Genomic DNA, 21191 nt, shown 5'->3' with positions numbered 1-21191 from the left:
TGGTGAAGCAAATGAAGATCATAACATGATGATGATGATGATGCCATGGTGATGATCAAGTGCTTGGACTTGGAAAGAAGAAAGAGAAAAATAAAAAGCTCAAGGCAACGGTAAATTATAGGAGCTATTTTGTTTTGGTGACCAAGACACTTAGAGAGTGTGATCACATTTAGGTTTGATAGCTGTACTATTAAGAGGGGTGAAACTCGTATTGAAATGCGATTGTCAAAGTGCCACTAGATGGTCTAACCCATTGCATATGCATTTAGGATCTAGTGGAATGCTAACACCCTTAAAAATGTTTGTGAAAATATGCTAACACATGTGCATAAGGTGATACACTTGGTGGTTGGCACATTTGAGCAAGGCTAAAGAAGTTAGAGGTGAAAATAAGTTAGTCTCGCTGGTCACAAAGTGACCAGACACTGGTCTCAGAGGAATCGGCATGTTCGGTCAGTTGTAACAGCGAAGACGCTAGTGTCGGTCAAATGATCGGACGCTGGGTCGCTCAGCGACCGGACACTGGCAGGCTGTGTCCGATCATGGTGACATGGCAGCATAGAAGAAGACACTATGTGACCAGATGCTGGCTATGTCCGGTCAAGCTTGACCGGACACATTCGGTTGAAGAAATTCGTTTCTGGAACCTTACTAGAAATGACTGGACGCTGGAAGCTCAGCGTCCGGTCACTTATGCCGCAGCGTCCGATCATGTCTCGACCATTGAGATCAGGCGGTTCTAGTTGAATGCAAAGTGACACGTGGCTGTCATCGAGCGACCGAACACTGAGGGCCAGCGTCCGGTCAACATGACTAGAGCGTCCGGTCACCCCGAGTTGTGCCCAGTGAAGGGGGTGCAACGGCTCTATTTCATGGGGGCTTCTATTTAAGCCCCATGGCCGGCTCAAGCTCACTCTCTTGGCCATTTGCATTAACATAGCAACCTTGTGAGCTTAGCCAGAGCCCTCCCACTCATCTCCATCATTGATTCATCATCTTTGTGAGATTGGAAGAGAATCCAAGTGCATTGCTTGAGTGTTTGCATCTAGAGGCACTTGGTGTTTATGTTTCGCTGTGGGATTCGCTTGTTACTCTTGTTAGTTGCCGCCACCTAGATGGCTTAGAGCAGCGAGGATCGTCGAGCGGAGGGTGGTGATTGTCTTCGGCTCTGATCATGGTGATTGTGAGGGGTTCTTTACCTTTCCCTGGTGGAGAGCCAAAAGGTACTCTAGTGGATTACTCATGGCTTGTGTGATCCTTATCTTGTGTTGGTTGTGCGGCACCCTATTGAGGGTTTGGCATGTGAAGCCAATTAGCGCGTGAACCTCTAAGTGAGTGAATCACCACAACAAAGACTAGCTTGTCGGCAAGCAAGTGAACCTCGGTAAAAAATTATTGTGTTCATCATTGATTCCAAGGTGATTAGTCTTCATTGTTATCATCCTTGTGATTGAATGGTTGCTTCATCTATGCGACGGTATAACCTTCTTTATCACTCTTTTTACATTACCGTAAACTAGTTGTCAAGTTCTTTAGTGTAGCTAGTTGTGAGAGCTTGCTTGCTTGGTTGGTGTGGCTCTTTAGTTAGCCTTTGAGAGCACAATAACATAGGGTAGTGTCATAGCTATTATGTGAATAGATACTATCTAAACTAGAATTGTGGTAGGTGGCTTACATTTTGAGTAGGCTAGCACAACACTTGCTTCGCCTCATAATTATCTAACCAGATTATTAAGTGTTGTTGTAGAAATTTTTAATAGGCTATTCACCCCCCTAGCCATTAGGACCTTTTAAGTGGTATCAGAGCTGATGTCACCGTGATTTGAGGCTTAACAACCTTCAGTGTAAAAATAGCTCAAATCAACAACACCAAGAAGCCACCCCAATTTAATGGCTCAAATTATTCCTATTGGAAAGCTAAGATGACAACTTATATCAAGTCAATCAATAGGAAGGTTTGAAAGGTGGTAGAGACAAAGATTGAGATTGAAGATGAAGAGGCTCCCACCGCCACTGAAGAAATACTACTTCAAAATAATGACATTGCTCTTAGTGCCATCCATGATGCTTTGGATGAGAGAACATTTGAGCAAATCAAGAACATTGAGAGAGCTCATGAGGCATGGAAGAAGTTAGAAGAATCATTTGAAGGAACTCAAGACATGAAGGGTGCAAAGGCATATATTCTCAAAGAAAAGTTTGCAAGCTTCAAGATGAAGGAGGATGAGAGTGTGCCGGAGATGTTTCATAGGCTTTAAGTGCTTATCAATGATCTCAAAGCACTTGGAGAAGAGGTGAAGGACAAGGACTTCTCTCACAAGTTCTTAAGATGCTTACCTTCAAGATTTGGCACATTGGTCACTATTCTAGTGAGGAGTGGTTTAGACACTATGACACCAAACCAAGTGTTGGGAGATATAATGATCGATGATACATATAGAGATGATGATGAGAAGGAAGAAAAGAAAGAAAAGAAAGATGAGAAGAAAGATGAGAAGAAGAGTGTGGCATTCAAGGCCACATCATCCAATGGCAAGGCTAAGCAAGAAACATCAAGTGAAGATGATGGCTCATAGGATGATGATGATGATGAGAAGATGGCTCTCTTCGTCAAGAAATTTGGCAAGTTCATGATGAAGAAAGATTACCATGTTAGAAGAAAGAAATATTCATCCAAGAACAAGGAAGAGTCAAGAAGGTGCTTCAAATGTGAAAGCAAAGATCATCTTGTTGCTCAATGTCCATACAATAGCGACAATGATGATGACAACAAGAAGAACAAGAAGAAGGACAAGAAGGAAAAGAAAGAGAAGAAGGACAAGATGACCTTCAAGAAGAAGGGTGATTCATATGTGGTCACTTGGGATAGTGATGCCTCCTCAAGTGATGATGATGATAGTGATGATGACAAAACCACCAAGAAAAAGGCACTTGCAAGCATTGCTATCAATGAGAAGCATTCTCTCTTCGACACTCCATCATGCTTCATGGCTAAGGCCACTAAGGTACAAACTTGTGATGATGATGGAAGTGATGATGAACATGATAATGAAAATGATTGTAATAGTGATGATGATGAACCTACTAAAGGTGAATTATTTGACACGCTAGAAGATGCCAAAGAACACTTTGACATTAAGAGAAGGAAATGCAAGAGCTTGAATAAGGAGATAAAAGCCCTTAAGCAAGCCTTTGATGAGCTCAAAGTAACTCATAAGAGGCTAGAGGAAGCCCATGAGAAGCTTGACAAGGCTCACAAGAAGCTTGAAAAAGCTCATTCTTCTTTGCTTGATGAGCAAAATAAAAAGAAGCATATTGAAACTTACAATATAGGCTTAACTTGTGATATAATTGATGAATCATTATCTATGCCTATCATTGTTGCTCCCACTAACCCTTCTTATAGTACTTCTACTTCCACCTCATATAGTAGTGATGGTTTCACTTATGATGCCTCACTAATGGTTGAGAATGAGAACCTCAAGACGAAGGTCAATAAGCTCACTCACACCTTAGCCAAGGCCTATGGTGGTGAGGACCGCTTGCTTATATGCTTGGGTAGCCAAAGAGCTTCTCTCTATAAAGAGGGATTAGGCTATACCCCCAAGAAAAGCAAGGCGACCTTTGCTCCTCACAAGACTAGTTTTGTGAAGAACAATGATCGGTTTTGCACTAGTTGCAAGTAAGTTGGTCATGTAGAGCAAAAGTGCATGAACAAGAAGTCACATGCTAATATATCCTCCATTAAGCTTGATTCTTTCTATGTGCTTACTAAGGGTGTAAATGGTGTAAAGGCTAAGTTCATTGGTAAACTATGGATGGGCTCAAAGAAGAAAGTCATTTGGGTACCAAAGAGCTTAGTAACTGACCTTCAAGGATCTAAGCAAGTTTGGGTACCTAAAAAGAATTGATCTTCTTTTGTAGGTCAATTACAAAGCCAGAGGAAGGCATTGGATTCTTGATAGTGGGTACACTCAACACATGACCGATGATGCAAGAATGTTCAACTCAATCAACACCAATAGCAATGATGGTTATGATAGTATCACTTTTGGTGACAATGGTAAAGACAAGGTCAAAGGGCTTGGTAAGATTGTAATATCCAATGACATGAGCATATCCAATGTATTGCTAGTAGAGAGCTTGAACTTCAACTTGCTATCCGTGGCTCAATTGTGTGATCTTGGATTCAAATGCATATTTAGGGTAGATGATATAGAGATCGTAAGTGTAGATGGCTCTAACTTGATCTTCAAAGGCTTTAGATATGAGAATCTATACTTGGTCGATTTCAATGCTAGCGAAGCTAGATTATCTATATGCTTGTTCACTAAGTCTAGCATGGGTTGGTTATGACATAGAAGGCTTGGTCATGTTGAAATGAAACAATTGAATAGATTGGTTAAGCATGACTTGGTTAGAGGCTTAAAAGATGTTGTGTTTGAAAAAGATAAGCTTTGTAGCTCTTGTCAAGCCGAAAAACAAGTTGGAAACACCCATCCTAAGAAAAACATGATGAGCACTAGTAAAGCATTTGAGTTATTGCACATGGATTTGTTTGGGCCAACACAATACATTAGCATTAGTGGTAACAAATATGGCTTTGTGATAGTAGATGATTACACTAGATACACATGGATATTCTTTCTAGTGAACAAGAGTGATGTGTTTGCAACATTCAAATCATTTGTCAAGGGCATTCACAATGAGTTTGAAACAACCATCAAGAGAGTTAGAAGTGACAATGGTAGTGAGTTCAAGAACACTAGAATTGATGAGTTGTGTGATGAATTTAGAATTAGACATCAATTCTTGGCCAAGTACACTTCACAATCAAATGACCTTGTTGAGAGGAAAAATAGAACACTCATTGATATGGCAAGGTCTATGCTTAGTGAGTATAATGTTAGTCAATCTTTTTGGGTCGAAGCTATCAACACGGCTTGCTATTGTAGCAACCGCCTCTATTGTCACCCATTGAAAGAGAAGACACCATATGAGCTCTTGAATGGTAGAAAACCCTACATTGCATATTTTTGGGTCTTTGGTTGCAAATACTATATCTTAAAGAAAGGCACTAGATTGGACAAGTTTGACAAGAAATGTGATGAAGGATTCCTACTTGGTTATTCCACTACAAGCAAAGCATATAGAGTTTGGAATTTGGATAGTGGTACTCTTGAGAAAGTTCATGATGTTGAATTTGATGAAACCAAGGGTTCACAAGTAGAGAATGAGAACTTGAAAGATGTTAGAGGCATTCAACTTTCAAATGCCATAAAGAACATGGATATTGGTGAATTGAGGCCTAGGCAAGTGAATGATGATGAAGATGATCAAGTGCAAGTGCTCTCTAACTCAAATGTGTAAGATGATACAAATCAAGTTAGTACAAGTGGCTCTCATGATAATGAACAAGATCAAGTGGCTAGTACATCATCTCAACCCAAAGATCAAGCAAGTGCAAGCAATCAAGTTCTAATCCTCTAACCAACCAATATTGCAAGGGATCATTCATTGGACACTATAATTGGTGATATTTCTAGAGGTGTACAAACAAGATTTAGATTGGCTTCATTTTATGAGCATTTCTCATTTGTGTCATCCATTGAACCAAAGAAGATAGATGAAGCATTGGATGTACATCGATTGCAATCGCCGTCCTCCTCATATATGGATACCGCTCGTCGCACTACTGCTATCGTAGTTAATGCAACTGGAACATGGAGATGATGATGAGTCTATAACCGGATCATGAAATATATTCTGATTACTTACCACATGCTTAAAAGTAATACATATACCGACCTAAAAGGGTTAAGTAATTAACTTGATGTGATCGCTAAGACTTTATGTGTAAGGATGCACTGTTACTCTTAGGCCACAGACCCACAGTGCACGTTTCATCACCGCGTGAGTTCAAAAAACACAATCATGGCCCGTTCGTTTCACTGAAAAAATAAACCGAAACAATATTCCGACTAATTTGTTGTGAGAGAAAAACACTATTCTGACTAAAAAAATAAAGTTGAAAAAGACGGATTATAAGAGAAGCGAGCCCATATATCTGCCTCCGATCATACTCCTGTGCAGCACTATTATTTTCGGTCTAAGTGGTCCATGAATGAAGGTGTTGAATCACGAAAGCGTGCAACTGTCTGTCATGTAAGACTATTATGCGAAGCAGAGTCCGTCGTAGTTTCTGTCAAACAAGAAATAGAATCTGTATTTAATAATAAAGAGTCAAAATTTCTGATATAATTTTTTTCGTCCAACTATGATCTCTATTCTGATTCTGTTTTTTTTTCTTTTGTTCGTAATCCTTTTTTTTTCTTTTCAAAGTCCTGTTCAATACGGAAGAAGGGAAATTCTTTTTTTTTTTCGTTTCCCTCTCTCTTTCTTTTTCTTTTCCCCCGATTCCCCGCCTCGGTCCGTAACGTCGCTACCGACGTCCCCGCGCTGGTCGCACACCTCGGCGGCCTTCCCTTCCATCCCGGCGTCCGCGTAGGCGGCGGTGAGCGCGCCGATGCCTGTGGGCGCAGCCCCCGCGAGGGTCATGGAGCCGAGCGAGGCGTCCGCGGTGTCTCCGAGCGCGGAGACGGCGACGGCGAGGCGCACGTCGGGGAGCGGGGACCAGGTCGGGTCAGTGGAGCGGGCGGCGAGCACACGCGCGAGCGAGGCCACGAGGGCGGGGCCGAAGTCCAGGCCCGGTCTCAGGCCGTGGCGCACCATAAGTCGGGTCGGTGGAGCGGGCGGCGAGCACGCGCGCGAGCGAGGCCGCGAGGGCGGGGACAATGGTCGGGCTCTGTCTCGGGGCGTGACGGCGGTGCGGAAGCGGGGTGATGCGGGGCAGGAGCCTCGCTGACATCAAACGCCGCGGCCTGCGGCGGTGGCTGCGGTGCGAGCACGGAGGAAACGCAACCCAATCTCGTGGGTTCCCCAGGACGCCGGCAATGGCCGTGGCCTGCGAGGAGTCGTCCGGCGCGGTGGCCACGGAGATGTGCGCGGTCCGCGTCGCGGGTCCGTGTCCGGACTCCGGTTCTCATTGGATATCGGCGACCTGGGCTTGATGCCGGACTCCAACAGCACGCTTCGTGGGTGACCTCTCCTACGCCGACAAGCACCCGCTGCACGACAGTAACTGCCTGAGGGAGCTTGCCGCCGGGGGCTCGGCAAGCAGCAGGATAGAGACGAGAAGCAGGGTGGCGGCGCGATGACCACGCGCGAGAAGGCGCCGTTCAAAGGCCTTCAAGCCCCACTCTGAACGTAAAGTGCTTACTGAACCTCTCCACTCCTTTTTCTTTGTGGCACTCTAGCACAATATCAGTTTTTTTTCAGCGACCCAACGGCCATACAGCAACATGAGTTCTAGCCTATTAAAACAATGGTTAGCCGACGAAACATTTCAAATTAGTTATGCAGATTGCAGGCAAAGACACTCTACAGTTCTCTATTACTGCAGTCTAGCTGACAAATTCGAGACTTCAGATTGCAAAGTGAATTTCAGTATGGAAAGGTGTGCATCTACAAATTGTAATCACAACATTCAACACTAATGCAACACTTAAATTCGTGCTATGCACACAGCAGGCTACTTGCATGTTAAAAATAAGGGAGCTTGCTGAGCGCTCTGTTATTGCCTTGATGATGGATGGATTACATGGATATATATCCTTCAATAGTCAGTGATATATGCATACTAGCTTTCACACTATTTTCCTTTGTTACAGCAAATAAAGTAATCATGCTATAATTTTTCCTTCGCCGCTTGAACTGATAAAGATGAAAGCTGGCGACAGGTTTAATGTTCTGTTGTCTTATGGAGCTATGAATTTTCTGTGAAATGCATAGGGACGCCAAATGTGGCTGCTGACTACCTGTGATGACTACAGGTCCTAGAAATTACATATTCGATTTGTATCCTGTTATTGCATTGTTAGATGAAATCTCACGGACATTGAGTTTGTTAAGACCTCATCGTCCAATGATATGGGAAACAGAGATTCAACAATTTGATTACTTTCCTTATCTTGTCAGTGAAGAACCTTAGTTCTCGTGGTGTAATTTCGCACTTAATAATGATGGCCTCTCCTTCAGTGAACCATTTCAGATAGCGTGGCTCTATGCATGTGTCTCCTGTTATTTTCAATTTTATCATAATCTCTTTGAGTTCTGAGCACTATTAGACTTTTCTTCAGTTTGGTGACACTTGATCGGAGGCTCGGAGCATAGTAATGAAGAGTAGGGTTGTTTCTGCAGATGGAGATGAGATATAGTAGGGTGAGGATTCATGATCCAGCAAGCAGTAAGAGCATCATGGAGCATTCATGATCCAGAAAGTGGGTAAGTTGCGATGACGTCGCATAATTCAGTAAGCTGCCTTCAGTGGATTATATAGTCCAAAGCAGCTAAAATTTTTTAATCCTACTTTTAAGCATTAGAAAATTTATTATAAGTTAAAAGCAAAAGCTTGCTGAATGAAATGTATTACATACGTCAATGTCCATGAGGCAACTAACAACCATGCAGTGTGTGAGTACTTGTATGACGGCAGATAAATAAAAAGAGACATTAGCATAGCGTTATGCTCAACAAGCCAACGAGACACAACATCAGGTGTCAGGTGATAAGAGATGCCTGCCAAGGGGGTTATTTGTGAAACAAAGGAGAGAAAATCTAGCCAATATCGAGAACCGTTGCAACATTAGCCACATTAGAAATAGGATTGATCATGTGCAATTTACTCATTATATTGCAATGTCTTGTTTTATTTGTTTTTCTCGTAGCAACGCACAGACATATTTGCTAGTAGAATAGAAGAAGAGTCGTCCTTGTTTGCTGTGGGGCGGTGCGGACCGCGGAGTGGATTTCTTTTTTATTTTTAACCTTTTCTTAAAACAAATTCCAAATCTAACACCGTTGCTTTTTTTATTTTCAAATCTAACTCGTTTGGCCGCGCCTAAGTCCAAGGCACGGCCAAAACACGCTGCCGCGCCACATGCATCGGCGCGGCATGATCTGCCACGTCGAACAATAATTTCCACGTGTAAATTTTTGCCGTGCCACTCCCGGTGGCGTGGCAGCACTGTAAATTGTAGTTTTCGGTGAGATTTCCAACTTTCTAGTTTTGCGTTTTTTCATTTGAGGTCGCTAAGATGCTCAAAAAAATTAAACAATGTTTCAGCAGTATATTAATCGCTTACAAGCGCTCGTCGCCTTGGAAAAATCATATATTTGTTATATGGAGTCAAATTGAGATACTTTCTATATAAAAATTGTAGCTATCGACGAGATCTACAACTTTCTAGTTTTGAGTTTTTCCATTTGAGATCGTTGAGATGCTCAAAAAAATTAAATAATATTTCAGCAGTATATTTATCACGTACAAGCGCTTGTCGCCTTGGAAAAATCATATCATTGTTATATGGAGTCAAATGGAGATACTTTCTATATGAAAATTGTAACTCTAGATGGGATCTAGGAATCTATAGTTTTGAGTTTTTACATTTGAGATCACTAAGATGTTCAGAAAAAATAATATAAAGTTTCAGCATCGTATTAATCGCGTACAAGCTCTTGTCGCCTTAGAAAAATCTTATATTTTTTGTACGGTGTCAAATGAAGATACATTTTATATAAAAATTGTAGCACTTGATGAGATCTATAGGTTTAAAGTTTTAAATTTTTTTATTTGAGGTCGTTATCTTGGGCGTGCGACGTGACTGATTACTAATCGAGAGTCGATTCGGGCAGGTGCTACCAAAACACAACGAGTTTAATCATATTTTGGTTGGTAAAGGTGAGTTAGGCCAACAATAATGTTTTTGACCTCAAGACTTGGAGGCACCTCAATAAAATCTTCGATGGACCGAAGTCTTATGCCCTGTTTGGCATGGCTCCACTCCTAAACTCCTAGCAACTCCATCAAAATATCCAGCCAAACATCCCAACTCCTAAAACTCCATAGAGCTGTCAACTCCATGGAGCTGTAGTACAAATAGAGGTGGAGTTTTGGAGCATCGCTTTTGCTGCTCTAGAACCCTTTGTTTTGAACCTCCTCCTGAAGTTGATGGGTAATTACCCACCAATGCCACTGGTTACACGAAAAAAAAAATGTTTCGCTTCTATTCTCAAGTCTCCCCCGCGCATCACCTTCCCAGTCCCGCGCAACACATTTTCTCGCTGAGAGCGGCTTAGGGTTACCACCGCCACCAGGCAGACCGGCGGCCGCCGTCCACCCACGCTGTCGACCGGCCGAGCCCTGCACCCGGCCACCCTAGGCCCGATTTGTGCAGCCCTGGCCACGCCTGCAGTATGACTATTTGGCCCCTTGGCCGGACGTATTGGCGCTGCAGGGAAGAAAGGCTCGCTTTGGCTCCGCACTCGGCACTCTCCCTCCACCGCGCTGCAGGGAAGACGGGCGGCCGAGCGCGCCCTCGATCCAGATCCAAGGTAACTCCTCCGTCTTCTCACCGTGGCCGCGCCCCCTCCCCCTCCCGTCCGGGACCGGTTCTGCTCGGGGGGACTGGACTGCCTTTTTTGTTTGCTGGTAGTGGTAGCCATGGAAATCAGAGTCTTCGTTTCTGAAACTTGAATGGATACGCCTAGCCAGGTCTCCGAATTTCCTAGGAATTGTTTCTGAAACTTGAATGGATACGCCTAGCCATGGAAATCGGAGTCTAGGACCGGTTCTGCTTCGGGAAGATAGATTTGTTCTGTAGATTTGGCTACGGTTAAAATAGTCCTTTAGGTTGTTGGGGGAATTGAAAGTTGAAACACATGCTGTGGTTCACGGTTCACCTCACCTAGTAGGGGAACTGGGAAGTGTCATTCTAGGCAATGATGAAATTCCATCCTTCCATCACGCATTTACCTAACTGCATTATAATGATATCTGTATCTAATGGAGTACTCTCTTGTTTACACACAAACTGTTTTTTCATCATTTATATACCATAAGTTGGTTGTCTGTCATGGAATTGTTTGAAGTGAAAGTTCTATTGCCCATCATGGCATCACCTGTTGGATAGATTAGAGTCTAATATGAAATTTGTGAGTTCGATAGATGCCTGAAATTGATTGGAACTCGGAGAACACTCGAGTACTGTGTATGTTATAAGCGGGTCAACCGGGTTCTTTGCATGACACTAGTGTATTGTACCATGCATTGGAAGTAGATGTAGATGTCTTCCCACATCCACCTCAAGGTAAATATTTTTGCTTACGTTCTTTTTCATATTTGTATGCACAAACTTATCTTGTTTTACATGTGTAGGCAAGTACTATGTTGTAGATGCGGGCTATCCTAATCGTCCGGGGTACCTAGCTCCATACAAGGGTGAAAGATACCACTTACCCGAGTGGCATCGAGGTATGGAACCAAATACTCCAAAAGAGAAGTTCAACCGTATACACTCATCTGTTCGTAATGTTATTGAGCGCTCATTTGGAGTATTAAAAATAAAATGGCAAATCCTTTACAAGATGCCCGGTTATTCAATGGTCACACAAAAGAAGATTGTTGCTGCTACCATGGTCCTACACAATTTCATACGTGAACATGCTAGTGTTGATGTGGACTTTGCTAATTTTGATAGAGATCCTACCTACATGCCTACTATTCCGGAAAGGTACAACAAGTATGCCGTGTCTCAACATGCCTCCGATGGATCAACTTCGGAATCAAGCTTTGTGACTATGGACACCTTTCGTGATAATATGGCTACATCCATCGCCCTAGCATGGAATTAGTGCAATGATTATTGTAATAACCTTATTTTGGAACTATGAACTTATTTTTTAATTTCGGTTCTAGGCAAATGACATGTAATTTATTATTATTTTGGACTACACTGCATGTACTTTCATTACATATTTGTGAGAAGTAGTTCAAGTCGAACCAGGGGCAAGAATGACAATCTACCCTCAAACTCATCTTTTCTGGAGCTGGAGACACCCTCCTAGCCAAACACCCTCATCAGACAGCTCCAACTCCACCCAGAGCTGACTCCAACTGGAGTTCTGGAGTGTAGCAGCTCCACTCAGAGTTAGAGTCATGCCAAACAGGGCCTTAGAGGTCCATCCAGCTCCAAGGGCTCTATGGGTGCATTTTCCTTTTATTTGTAAGAACTTTTTCTTTTGGTGAGGCTGCAAAGACCTATTTTTTTCTTTCTTCCAGTAAGGTTTCTTCTTGTATTTCTCATGAGGGTTTTATCCTAGAGAGAAAGATAAGAAGCTAGGAGTCCACGGTTCAAAGGGCTTCAAAATAAAATTTCAAACCGTCTGGCCAATTCCACCAAAAAACAAAACGAATAGCATGTGGAAGTGGCATCAGACACCAATGAAACCTTTTATGAATTCTATTAAATAACTTATTCAAATTATTACTGAATTTTCTTTTGAATGAAAGTAGCATCAGATGCCAATAAAACTTTTATAAATTTTATTAAAGAATAACTTATTCAAATTATTATTGAATTTTCTTATGACATGATATGTCATAGTTTAATTTCTAAGTTTATTAGACCTCGCCAATTTTACAATTAACGATGTGTACTATTACGTAACTTTTTTTCACCATCTTTGGATTAAAATTTTATGCGAAGCGACGGCGAAAATGTAAGTGAGATAATACTAGTATGTGGTTCACTAAGCTATCTACCATGGCCATTGCATGCGGTTGGTGCACAGTTCTTTTCTATGAGCACCATAATACCTAAACCAATCATCTTCATCCGTTCTGAACTTTCGAGTCGACTCTTGACTAGTAATCACTTACATCGCGCGCAAAAGATAATGACCTCAAACGAAAAAAAACTCAAAACTATAAAGTTGTAGACCCAATCAAGTGCTACAACTTTTATATAAAAAGTATCTTCATTTAGCACCGTACAAAAAGATAAGATTTTTTCAAGGCGACAAGGGCTTTTACGTGATTAATATGATGCTGAAACTTTATATTATTTTTTCTGAACATCTTAGTGATCTCAAATGTAAAAACTCAAAACTATAGATTCCTAGATCCCATCTAGAGCTACAACTTTCATATAGAAAGTATCTCCATTTGACTCCGTATAACAGAGAGATGATTTTTCCAATGCGACAAGCGTTTTGTACGCGATTAATATATTGCTGAAATTTTATTTAATTTTTTTGAGCATTTTACCGACCTCAAATGGGAAAACTAAAATCTAGAAAGTTGTAGATCTCATCGAGAGCTACAATTTTTGTATAGAAAGTATCTCCATTGGACTCCATATAACAAAGATATATTTTTTCCAAGACGACACGTCCTTGTACGCGATTAATATACTGTTAAAATATTATTTAATTTTTTTGAACATCTTAACGACCTTAAATGGAAAAACTCAAAACTAGAAAGTTATAGATCTCATCGAGAGGTACAATTTTTATATCAAGATCATCTTCGTCCAAAGTCGTATGAAAAAGATACAATTTTTCTATGGGAATGGCGCGATAAGGATTTACACGTGGAAATCGTTGTCCGACAGGGCAGATCGTGCCGCGCCCAGTGTGTTTTAGCTACGCTATGGACTTAGGCGCGGCCATTAGATTTGTAAATAAAAAGAACGGTGTTAGATTTGGAATTTGTTTTAAGAAAAGCTTAAAAATAAAAAAAAATCGCGGAGTGCTCCTGGAACATTGCCCTAGCAAGCCCAATCTTCCAACTATAAAGAATGCTAAACCATCCGGAGAGGAAGTCTATGTGCTTCTTTCCGTCTGCGATGTGACGCGCGAAACCATGACGAAGACTCGTGGAGGAAGCGTCGAGGAACCAACCAAAAGTCCAAAGCGCGCGGTCACGGGCTCATCACGGCTATTTCACCACGTCTTTCCTCCGACTGTCCCACACATATACGTATATCATCACGGTCCGGTCACGGAGCAGGTCATCAGTAGACAGGCAACAGCCATGGCGATTATTCTTTGTGCATCACCCGCAGCGCCGCCATGGATCTTGCTCTGCGCGCTCGGGGCCCTGGCAGTGGCGGGCCTGTGGGGTGCGTGGCGGGCGCTGGAGCGGTTCTGGCTCCGCCCGCGGAGGCTGGGCCGCGCCCTGCGGTCGCAGGGCTTACCTGGCACGGCGTACCTGCTTCCCCTCCGGCGACATGAAGGAGTTCCTCCGCCTCGCCGCCGCGGCCTACTCTGAACCCATGCCCCTGGCGGCCTCGCACGCCGTTGCTCCTCGAGCGCTTCCCTTCGACCACAGCATCACCAGGCAGCATGGTAATCTCGCTGTGACCTGGTACGGGCCGGAGCCGAGAGTGATCGTGAACGACCCCAAACTCACGCGAGAGATCCTGGCAAACAAGCACGGCGTATTTGGGAAGCAGAAGTCTGTTCTTTGGGTCGAGAGGCTGCTGGCCAACGGCCTGACGACCCACCAAGGCGAGAAATGGGCCACGCACCGGAGGATTATCAACCACGCCTTCCATCTCGAAAAGCTCAAGGTCACTTCTTTACACACAACCTCGATCTATATATATTGGTTCACTGTCGCAATATCATGGGACTCTTTGCAATACTGATTGATTCACCTGAAATTACCCAAGCCTATGCTTAATAAAACTTAAATTTAAGGTCCGATATTCTGCTCTGCTGCAACTGAAACATTGAATTCATTGTTTTTGGCAGAGGATGTTGCCAGCTTTCGCCGCATGTTGCGGTGAGCTGATAGGCAGATGGGAGAACTCTGTAGGCTCTGAGGGTATGCAGGAGATAGATGTGTGGCCGGAGTTCCAAAATCTCACAGGCGACGTCATCTCCCGCGCGGCGTTCGGGAGCAGCTTGAGTGAAGGCAGAAGGATCTTCCAGTTGCAATCGGAGCAGGCACAAAATGCTGTAAATATGGCAAACAGGATGCATATCCCAGCCTACAGGTGAGCTCGCATCTCATGAATATTCATTTATTTTAAAATTTGGTGCAAATTACATGGAGCTGTCAGAACAGCTAGTAGTGTAGCAACTGAAAAACACCAGCACCTGCCGAGACTGACCAGAAGAAAAATGGCATCAGCAGGCGCTATCCACCCAATTGCTTCTTCAATTGAAAAATTCTCCATTTACTATCTGACGTAAACCTCAGTAATTCTCAAAGCAGAAAATGAGACGTTGATTTCTTTACATAGGTTCCTACCAACAAAGCTAAATAAAAGGATGAAGGAAAACGCGCGTGAAGTTGAGACGCTTCTCAAAGGCATTATCTCAAAGAGGGAGAGGGCAATGAAGGACGGACTCGATAACGACGACCTACTAGGATTGTTACTGGAATCCAACACTAAAGAAAGCGGGGAAAGTGGGAGCACCAAGGCAATGATGAGTACAGAGGACATAATCGGGGAGCTGAAGCTATTCTACTTCGCAGGGATGGAGACAACCGCAGTGCTGCTCACATGGACAATGGTGCTTCTGAGCATGCACCCTGAGTGGCAGGATCGCGCGAGGGAGGAGGTTCTTCGCATCTTTGGGAAGAACCAACCGGACTCTGAGGGCATCAATCAGCTCAAAACTGTGAGTCCAAAAATGCCAAGACATAATATTCTGAATTTTTTTTCTCGTTTCAGTCACAAATCTGCAAAGCTCCAGCTGATGCCTTTTTGTGTCCCAGGTTACAATGATATTACATGAGGTTCTGAGATTGTACCCGCCTATACTGCTACTTGGCCGGGAGACGTATCAGGAGACAGAGCTTGGAGGGGTCAGGTACCCACCTGGTGTTGTATTTTCGTTGCCAATTGTGTGCATCCACCACAACCCAGGAGTTTGGGGAGAAGACGCAGACGAGTTCAGGCCGGAGAGGTTCGCGGAGGGCGTCTCCAAGGCATCCAAGGACGCGCCGGCGTTCTTTCCGTTCGGCTGGGGGCCGCGGATATGTGTTGGTCAGAACTTCGCGTTACTGGAGGCCAAGATGGGCTTAGCCATGATCCTGCAACACTTCTTGTTCGAGCTCTCACCGTCTTACACGCATGCACCGTGCGCGGTCTCCACTCTGCAGCCACAGTATGGGGCGCAGATTAAGCTTAAGAAACTCTAATGTTTTTTTATTAAATGGCCAGCGAACCATAGAACTAGTGCTTAGCTGGTGATCTTGGAAGGGGTCGGTCGTATGGCTGTAAACTTATACGATTATATAAATGTAAAACATATTAAATAATGCTTTTATGTGATCAAGGCGTTTAAATAAACTTATACGCTGGTGTTGGAGCTGTTTGTGTGCGAGGGGTTTCCTGTGTGGGTCGATCCAACGTTGAAGGAGCTCGCCGCCTCGTTAGTCATGAGCACCCCAGCGGGAGCACCAACGCCTAGGTGCTCGATTGCTCCGGCGGCCGCTTCTTGGGAAGTGGATGCATCGCTGGTGGACACTCGTTCTCCATCGCTTGTGCAGGGGCCACCACAGGTCACACCGCCACGGGGATAACCCGACGTCATGGATGCCGAGGCGTGCTCTGATCTAGCGCTGGTCGGGGCTGCCACCCCGGGAGACATGATGGTCGTGGCTACCACGGACGCCGTCAACCGCACTCCATCCCCTCAGACGTCCTCTACCGACTGACGCCTCAAGCGCTTCATTGAGCGAGTCATAAAGGCAAGGCAGCCGCCACTCCTGGAATTGCCCGGAGTTGATACGGTCCACGATGGATGTGCACCGCTCGCACTCCCTAAGAGAAGCAAGTAGATAACGGCACAGAGCATGTCACATATCCCGGCGTTAAGCGAGGTGAGCACATTGTCTTGAAGCGCCTAGGACTAACAAGTGGGATGTGCTCTCCATCCAAGTCGGCCATGAAGACGTACGAAGAAATCTTCAGCGGTGACCCTGATAATATGCAGGCGCTTCGTGAGTTGTTCCCACCGAACGGTGATGTCTTTGCGCGCAAGTAGCGCCGCCGCCGCCCGGGGGCCCGGCCATAGGTCTCCTCGTCGGCGCTGTAATTTAGGATGATCAGTGTCTAATGTAACAGTATAACTTTCAATGTACTAGGGAGGGTCTGAGCGTCCATGTAAAACTATTCTGACCCCCTAGGACGCCGCTAAGGCGTGTTGTATTAATTTTTTTTGTCTATCTTAATACAAAGATGCATAAACCTTTTGCCTAATCGAAAAAAATCAAGGTGCTTAAATAGCGTTTTTAGTGATTGCTAACACACTCTAGCGGTGGTATTAATAAAAAAATATTCCGTTAATGACTCATATAATCATATACAAATGATATTAATAAAATATTTAAGATCATATTAATATCTATGGCACATAATTTATGGAAAATATTCTTTGATATATTTATACATTTTAAGTTACTGGAGGCCAAGATGGGCTTAGCCATGATCCTGCAACACTTCTTGTTCGAGCTCTCACCGTCTTACACGCATGCACCCTGCGCGGTCTCCACTCTGCAGCCACAGTATGGGGCGCAGATTAAGCTTAAGAAACTCTAATGTTTTTTATTAAATGGCCAGCGAACCATAGAACTAGTGCTTAGCTGGTGATCTTGGGAGGGGTCGGTCGTATGGCTGTAAACTTATACGATTATATAAATGTAAAACATATTAAATAATGCTTTTATGTGATCAAGGCGTTTAAATAAACTTATACGCTGGCGTTGGAGCAGTTTGTGTGCGAGGGGTTTCCTGTGTGGGTCGACCCAACGCTGCAGGAGCTCGTCGCCTCGCTAGTCATGAGCACCCCAGCAGGAGCACCAATGCCTGGTTGCTCGTGCCAGGTTCGTTTGGCTGATAAGCCATGGCTGAAAGTATTGTTGGCTAATTTGTTGTGAGAGAAAAATACTGTTCGTTGGCTAAAAAAGTACGGCTTATAAGCCAAGCGAACAGGGCGTCGATTGCTCTGGCGGCCGCTTCTCGGGAAGTGGACGTGTCAGGTACCATAAAAGGGGTCCCCTAAGCAAGAACCGAAAAAATCGCTTAGACCCTATAAAAATCGAAGCCAAGGGACAACTACCGGCAAACCCCCACCTTATCCGAGGCTCGACTGAACCGCCCGGCCCACCTCGAACAATATCCGGCCTCACCCGAAGCGGGCTCGGCCCAAAATGAAAACGTAAGGCCTCGGACAAGGTACCGATTCTCTGATTCGCCCGAGGCTCCAAACGTAAGGCCTCGGACGAGGTACCGATTCTTCGATTCGCCCGAGGCTCCAAACATAAGGCCTCGGATAAGGTACCGATTCTCCGCCTCGCTCGAGGCCTCGCCCGTAAGGTCTCGGACGAGGTGCCGATTCTTCGCCTCGCTCGAGGCCCCGCACGTAAGGCCTCGGACGAGGTACCGATTCTCCACCTTGCTCGAGGCCGGCTCGGCAGCCACCACGTCGGCACTGTGCCCACGACTGACACCTATGCGGCACTGTGCTGCCTAACCCCACCTGCTCCAAGGACGGCACGGTGTGGAAGTCAAGTCCGGGTCCCTGTAGCCTCGGAATCAACGTACAAAGACCAACTGCTCCCTCTGAGCCTTGGCTATCCGCTTTGGGGTCCCTGTAGCCTCGGGACTCGCACCCGCCGAGCCCCCCACAATGGTTCAGCCTCGGCACCAACTGGGTCTCGACTCTCTACATTGTCAACATACAGCGATCGGCACGTTGTTCACAGTATGCGCCATGCCCTGCGTCAGGCCATCACAGGAGCTCCCACGTCGCATAGGATCGGGCGTGACCGACGCGTCACTCCAGTACACCGAGGACAAGACCGCTCCATCGACCATGCCGCCACAGTGACGAGCTACAGGGCTCGGACACATCGCCTCCACTCACAAAATGCCACGCAGCGAACACATGTATCGCCCCTGTCCCCCCTTCAACTATAAAAGGGAGTGACCGGGGCCGTTTCTACACACGTAGAGACGGAAACGGGCACAGACAGATGAACACACACAGACACACTCACAGGTGCAAGCAACGCACAACGCTCTATAATTCACACTCCTCGCTGCAAGAGATTAACATCTCAAGCAACCCACGCCGCTCCACGCAGGGACCTGGGACTAGCTCCCTCTCTCGTCCAGCTTGTAAACCCCTACTACAAGCACCTCGGTGCAAGGAATACAAGATCGCTCTCTCAGACTAGACGTAGAGCACCTATCGCCTGAACCAGTATAAACCTTGTGTCTCTTTGCATCACCATCCGGGATTAGGGGCACGCAGTACACTTTCACTAGTCGGTTGAGGGCCCGCCGGTCCAAAACACCAACAGTTGGCACGCCAGGTAGGAGCCATACTGCGTGTCAGCTTCGTCATCCCAACGAGTTCCGGATGGCAGACCCCGTATGACCACTGCGTCTCGGCACGATGATCTGGTTCGAGAGCCTAGAGTTCATGTCTCTAGGATGTGAGTATGATATGGTACTCCTCACACCTAGAGCCCCACCGACCGACGACGACATCATGCCCTAGCAGCCTAGGCCGCTGCTCTCATCGTGCTCGCTAGTCACGACGCGGGCGGGACCAACCTGACACTGTGCGAGCTCAGGGCGACGCACCGCGCTCCGTCGGTATCCCATGCCTGGCTGTTGATACAGGATCCCTGGTTGGGGACCTATCTAGCCTAAGCCTGGGCAAGGGAAAGACGCCGGTGGCACGCAGCGACGCCCTGTCATCAAGCTCTGCCCCGCCAGCTCCTGAGGAGTTGACTCCGGCGGAGCAAAGCTCAGCAATGGCACCATCCCCATACCCCTTCGGGTTGAGTAATGCTGCCGCCGCCTATGCTTCCGCTCATGCGGAGCCCTCAGGACGCCACCAACGTTTTGCCCTCGACCTCAATGCCGCTACTTTGACCCACACCCACGCTGACTCCTCGGAGGAGGATGAGGCGTGGGCTAGAGTGGACTTCTCTGGGCTTCGCAACCCTAAAGCCATACGCTACTTCCTAGCCACGAGCGACTACTGCTTCGGCTACTTCGACTCCGATGATGAAGGCACTTACGACCCCACTCATGAGTGATTCCACGTCGAGCTTGGGATGCCGAGCATGGGCGATGAGGACGAAGGGGCAGGTTCTTGCTCCCCGCCCCTCGAGGGGGCAGGCGGTGTTGCACCCCCACGCGTCGAGCCCCGGGTAGCGCGGAACGGGAACCTTGCCCCCGAGGAACTTCGACGTCTAGACCTAGAGCAGCTCTATGAGCTTCAGGCCAAGGTCGAACAAGACTGACTCCTTCTATAGCAGCTCTGAGACACTCTCGAGCAAGGGCAGCGGGGTCACGGTGATGGCGGAGTAGCCCGACGGAGGGCTCGCGACGTCAACCGCCGCATCAACAACGACAAAGGGGACGATCAACCCCCTATCTTCCATCACGCTAGCTAGAACATCGCGACAGCGGCGATGCTACTCCGAACGATGCCCGAGCCCTCTACCTCGGAGGGGCGACGGGCCCACGGCGAGCTCTAGGACCTCCTCAAGACCGCCGCGGTATAGTAGGTCGAAAGTTCCACCTCTTGACGGTGCGGAGGCGCCTCGGAAATACCCACGGCACCGCCTCGACAAGATAGAGAGGCCTTAGTTCGTCCCGAGCCTGCTTGGGCACCGACAGCCAACAGGGCCCCCTTGGTGCACGACCGCCTCAGCGACCGACACGAGGTGCAAGGCGACCACGATGTAGTCAGCAGGCGACGGCGCCACAACAATGATGGACCCGCCCGAGGCTACCACCCGCACCGAGGTGGTCTCTACGATAGTGAGGAGGACCGCAGTCCTTCTCCTGGGCCACCTGGCCCTCGAGTCTTCAGCAAGGCCATCCACGGCGCTCACTTCCCGACCCAGTTTTGGCAACCGGCCAACCTCGCAAAGTACAATGGCGAGACCAACCCCGAGCTGTGGCTGGCTGATTACCGCCTAGCTTGTTAGCTAGGCGGCGCGGACGATGACTTGCTCATCATCCGCATTCTCCCCCTGTTCTTGTCAGACTCGGCATGAGCCTGGCTCGAACACCTCCCTCCCTTGCAAATCCACAACTGGTGCGACTTGGTGAAGGTCTTCGTCAGCAATTTCTAGGGCACATACGTGCGCCCTGGGAACTCCTAGGACCTCAAGAGTTGTCACCAAAAGCCGGGCGAGTCTCTCTGAGACTTCATCCGACGCTTCTTCAAGTAGTGCACCGAGTTACCCCATGTCGGTGACTCGGAAATTGTCCAGGCATTCCTCTTCGGCACCACCTGCCAAGACCTGG

The 21191-nt window shown here is 46.3% G+C and overlaps 1 protein-coding gene and 1 pseudogene across 1 annotated transcript; both read left to right on the top strand.

Annotated features, from left to right (window-relative positions):
• Positions 1 to 6842: 6842 nt before the first annotated feature.
• Positions 6843 to 11820, top strand: LOC136531236 (uncharacterized). Its single transcript, XM_066523913.1, has 3 exons — positions 6843 to 7020; positions 11121 to 11207; positions 11276 to 11820. Exons 1-3 carry the CDS (start codon positions 6843 to 6845, stop codon positions 11749 to 11751), a joined length of 741 nt encoding a protein of 246 aa, XP_066380010.1. The 3' UTR covers positions 11752 to 11820.
• Positions 11821 to 13887: 2067 nt separating this feature from the next.
• On the top strand, positions 13888 to 16205 carry LOC136531233 (cytochrome P450 CYP72A616-like; annotated as a pseudogene).
• Positions 16206 to 21191: the final 4986 nt, after the last annotated feature.

The sequence above is a fragment of the Miscanthus floridulus genome, unplaced genomic scaffold (assembly GCF_019320115.1).
Source record: "Miscanthus floridulus cultivar M001 unplaced genomic scaffold, ASM1932011v1 fs_308_1, whole genome shotgun sequence".
NCBI lineage: Eukaryota > Viridiplantae > Streptophyta > Magnoliopsida > Poales > Poaceae > Miscanthus > Miscanthus floridulus.
The sequence above is the reverse complement of the archived record's forward strand: the minus strand, read 5'-3'. Positions and strand labels throughout refer to the sequence as shown.

Coding starts and splice junctions, on each gene's coding strand:
- LOC136531236 (XM_066523913.1), top strand. CDS start 6,843: ATGCGGGGCAGGAGCCTCGCTGACATCAAACGCCGCGGCCTGCGGCGG. Junction 7,021..11,120: donor GTGCGCGGTCCGCGTCGCGG/GTCCGTGTCCGG, acceptor GTATGTTATAAG/CGGGTCAACCGGGTTCTTTG. Junction 11,208..11,275: donor CTTCCCACATCCACCTCAAG/GTAAATATTTTT, acceptor TTACATGTGTAG/GCAAGTACTATGTTGTAGAT.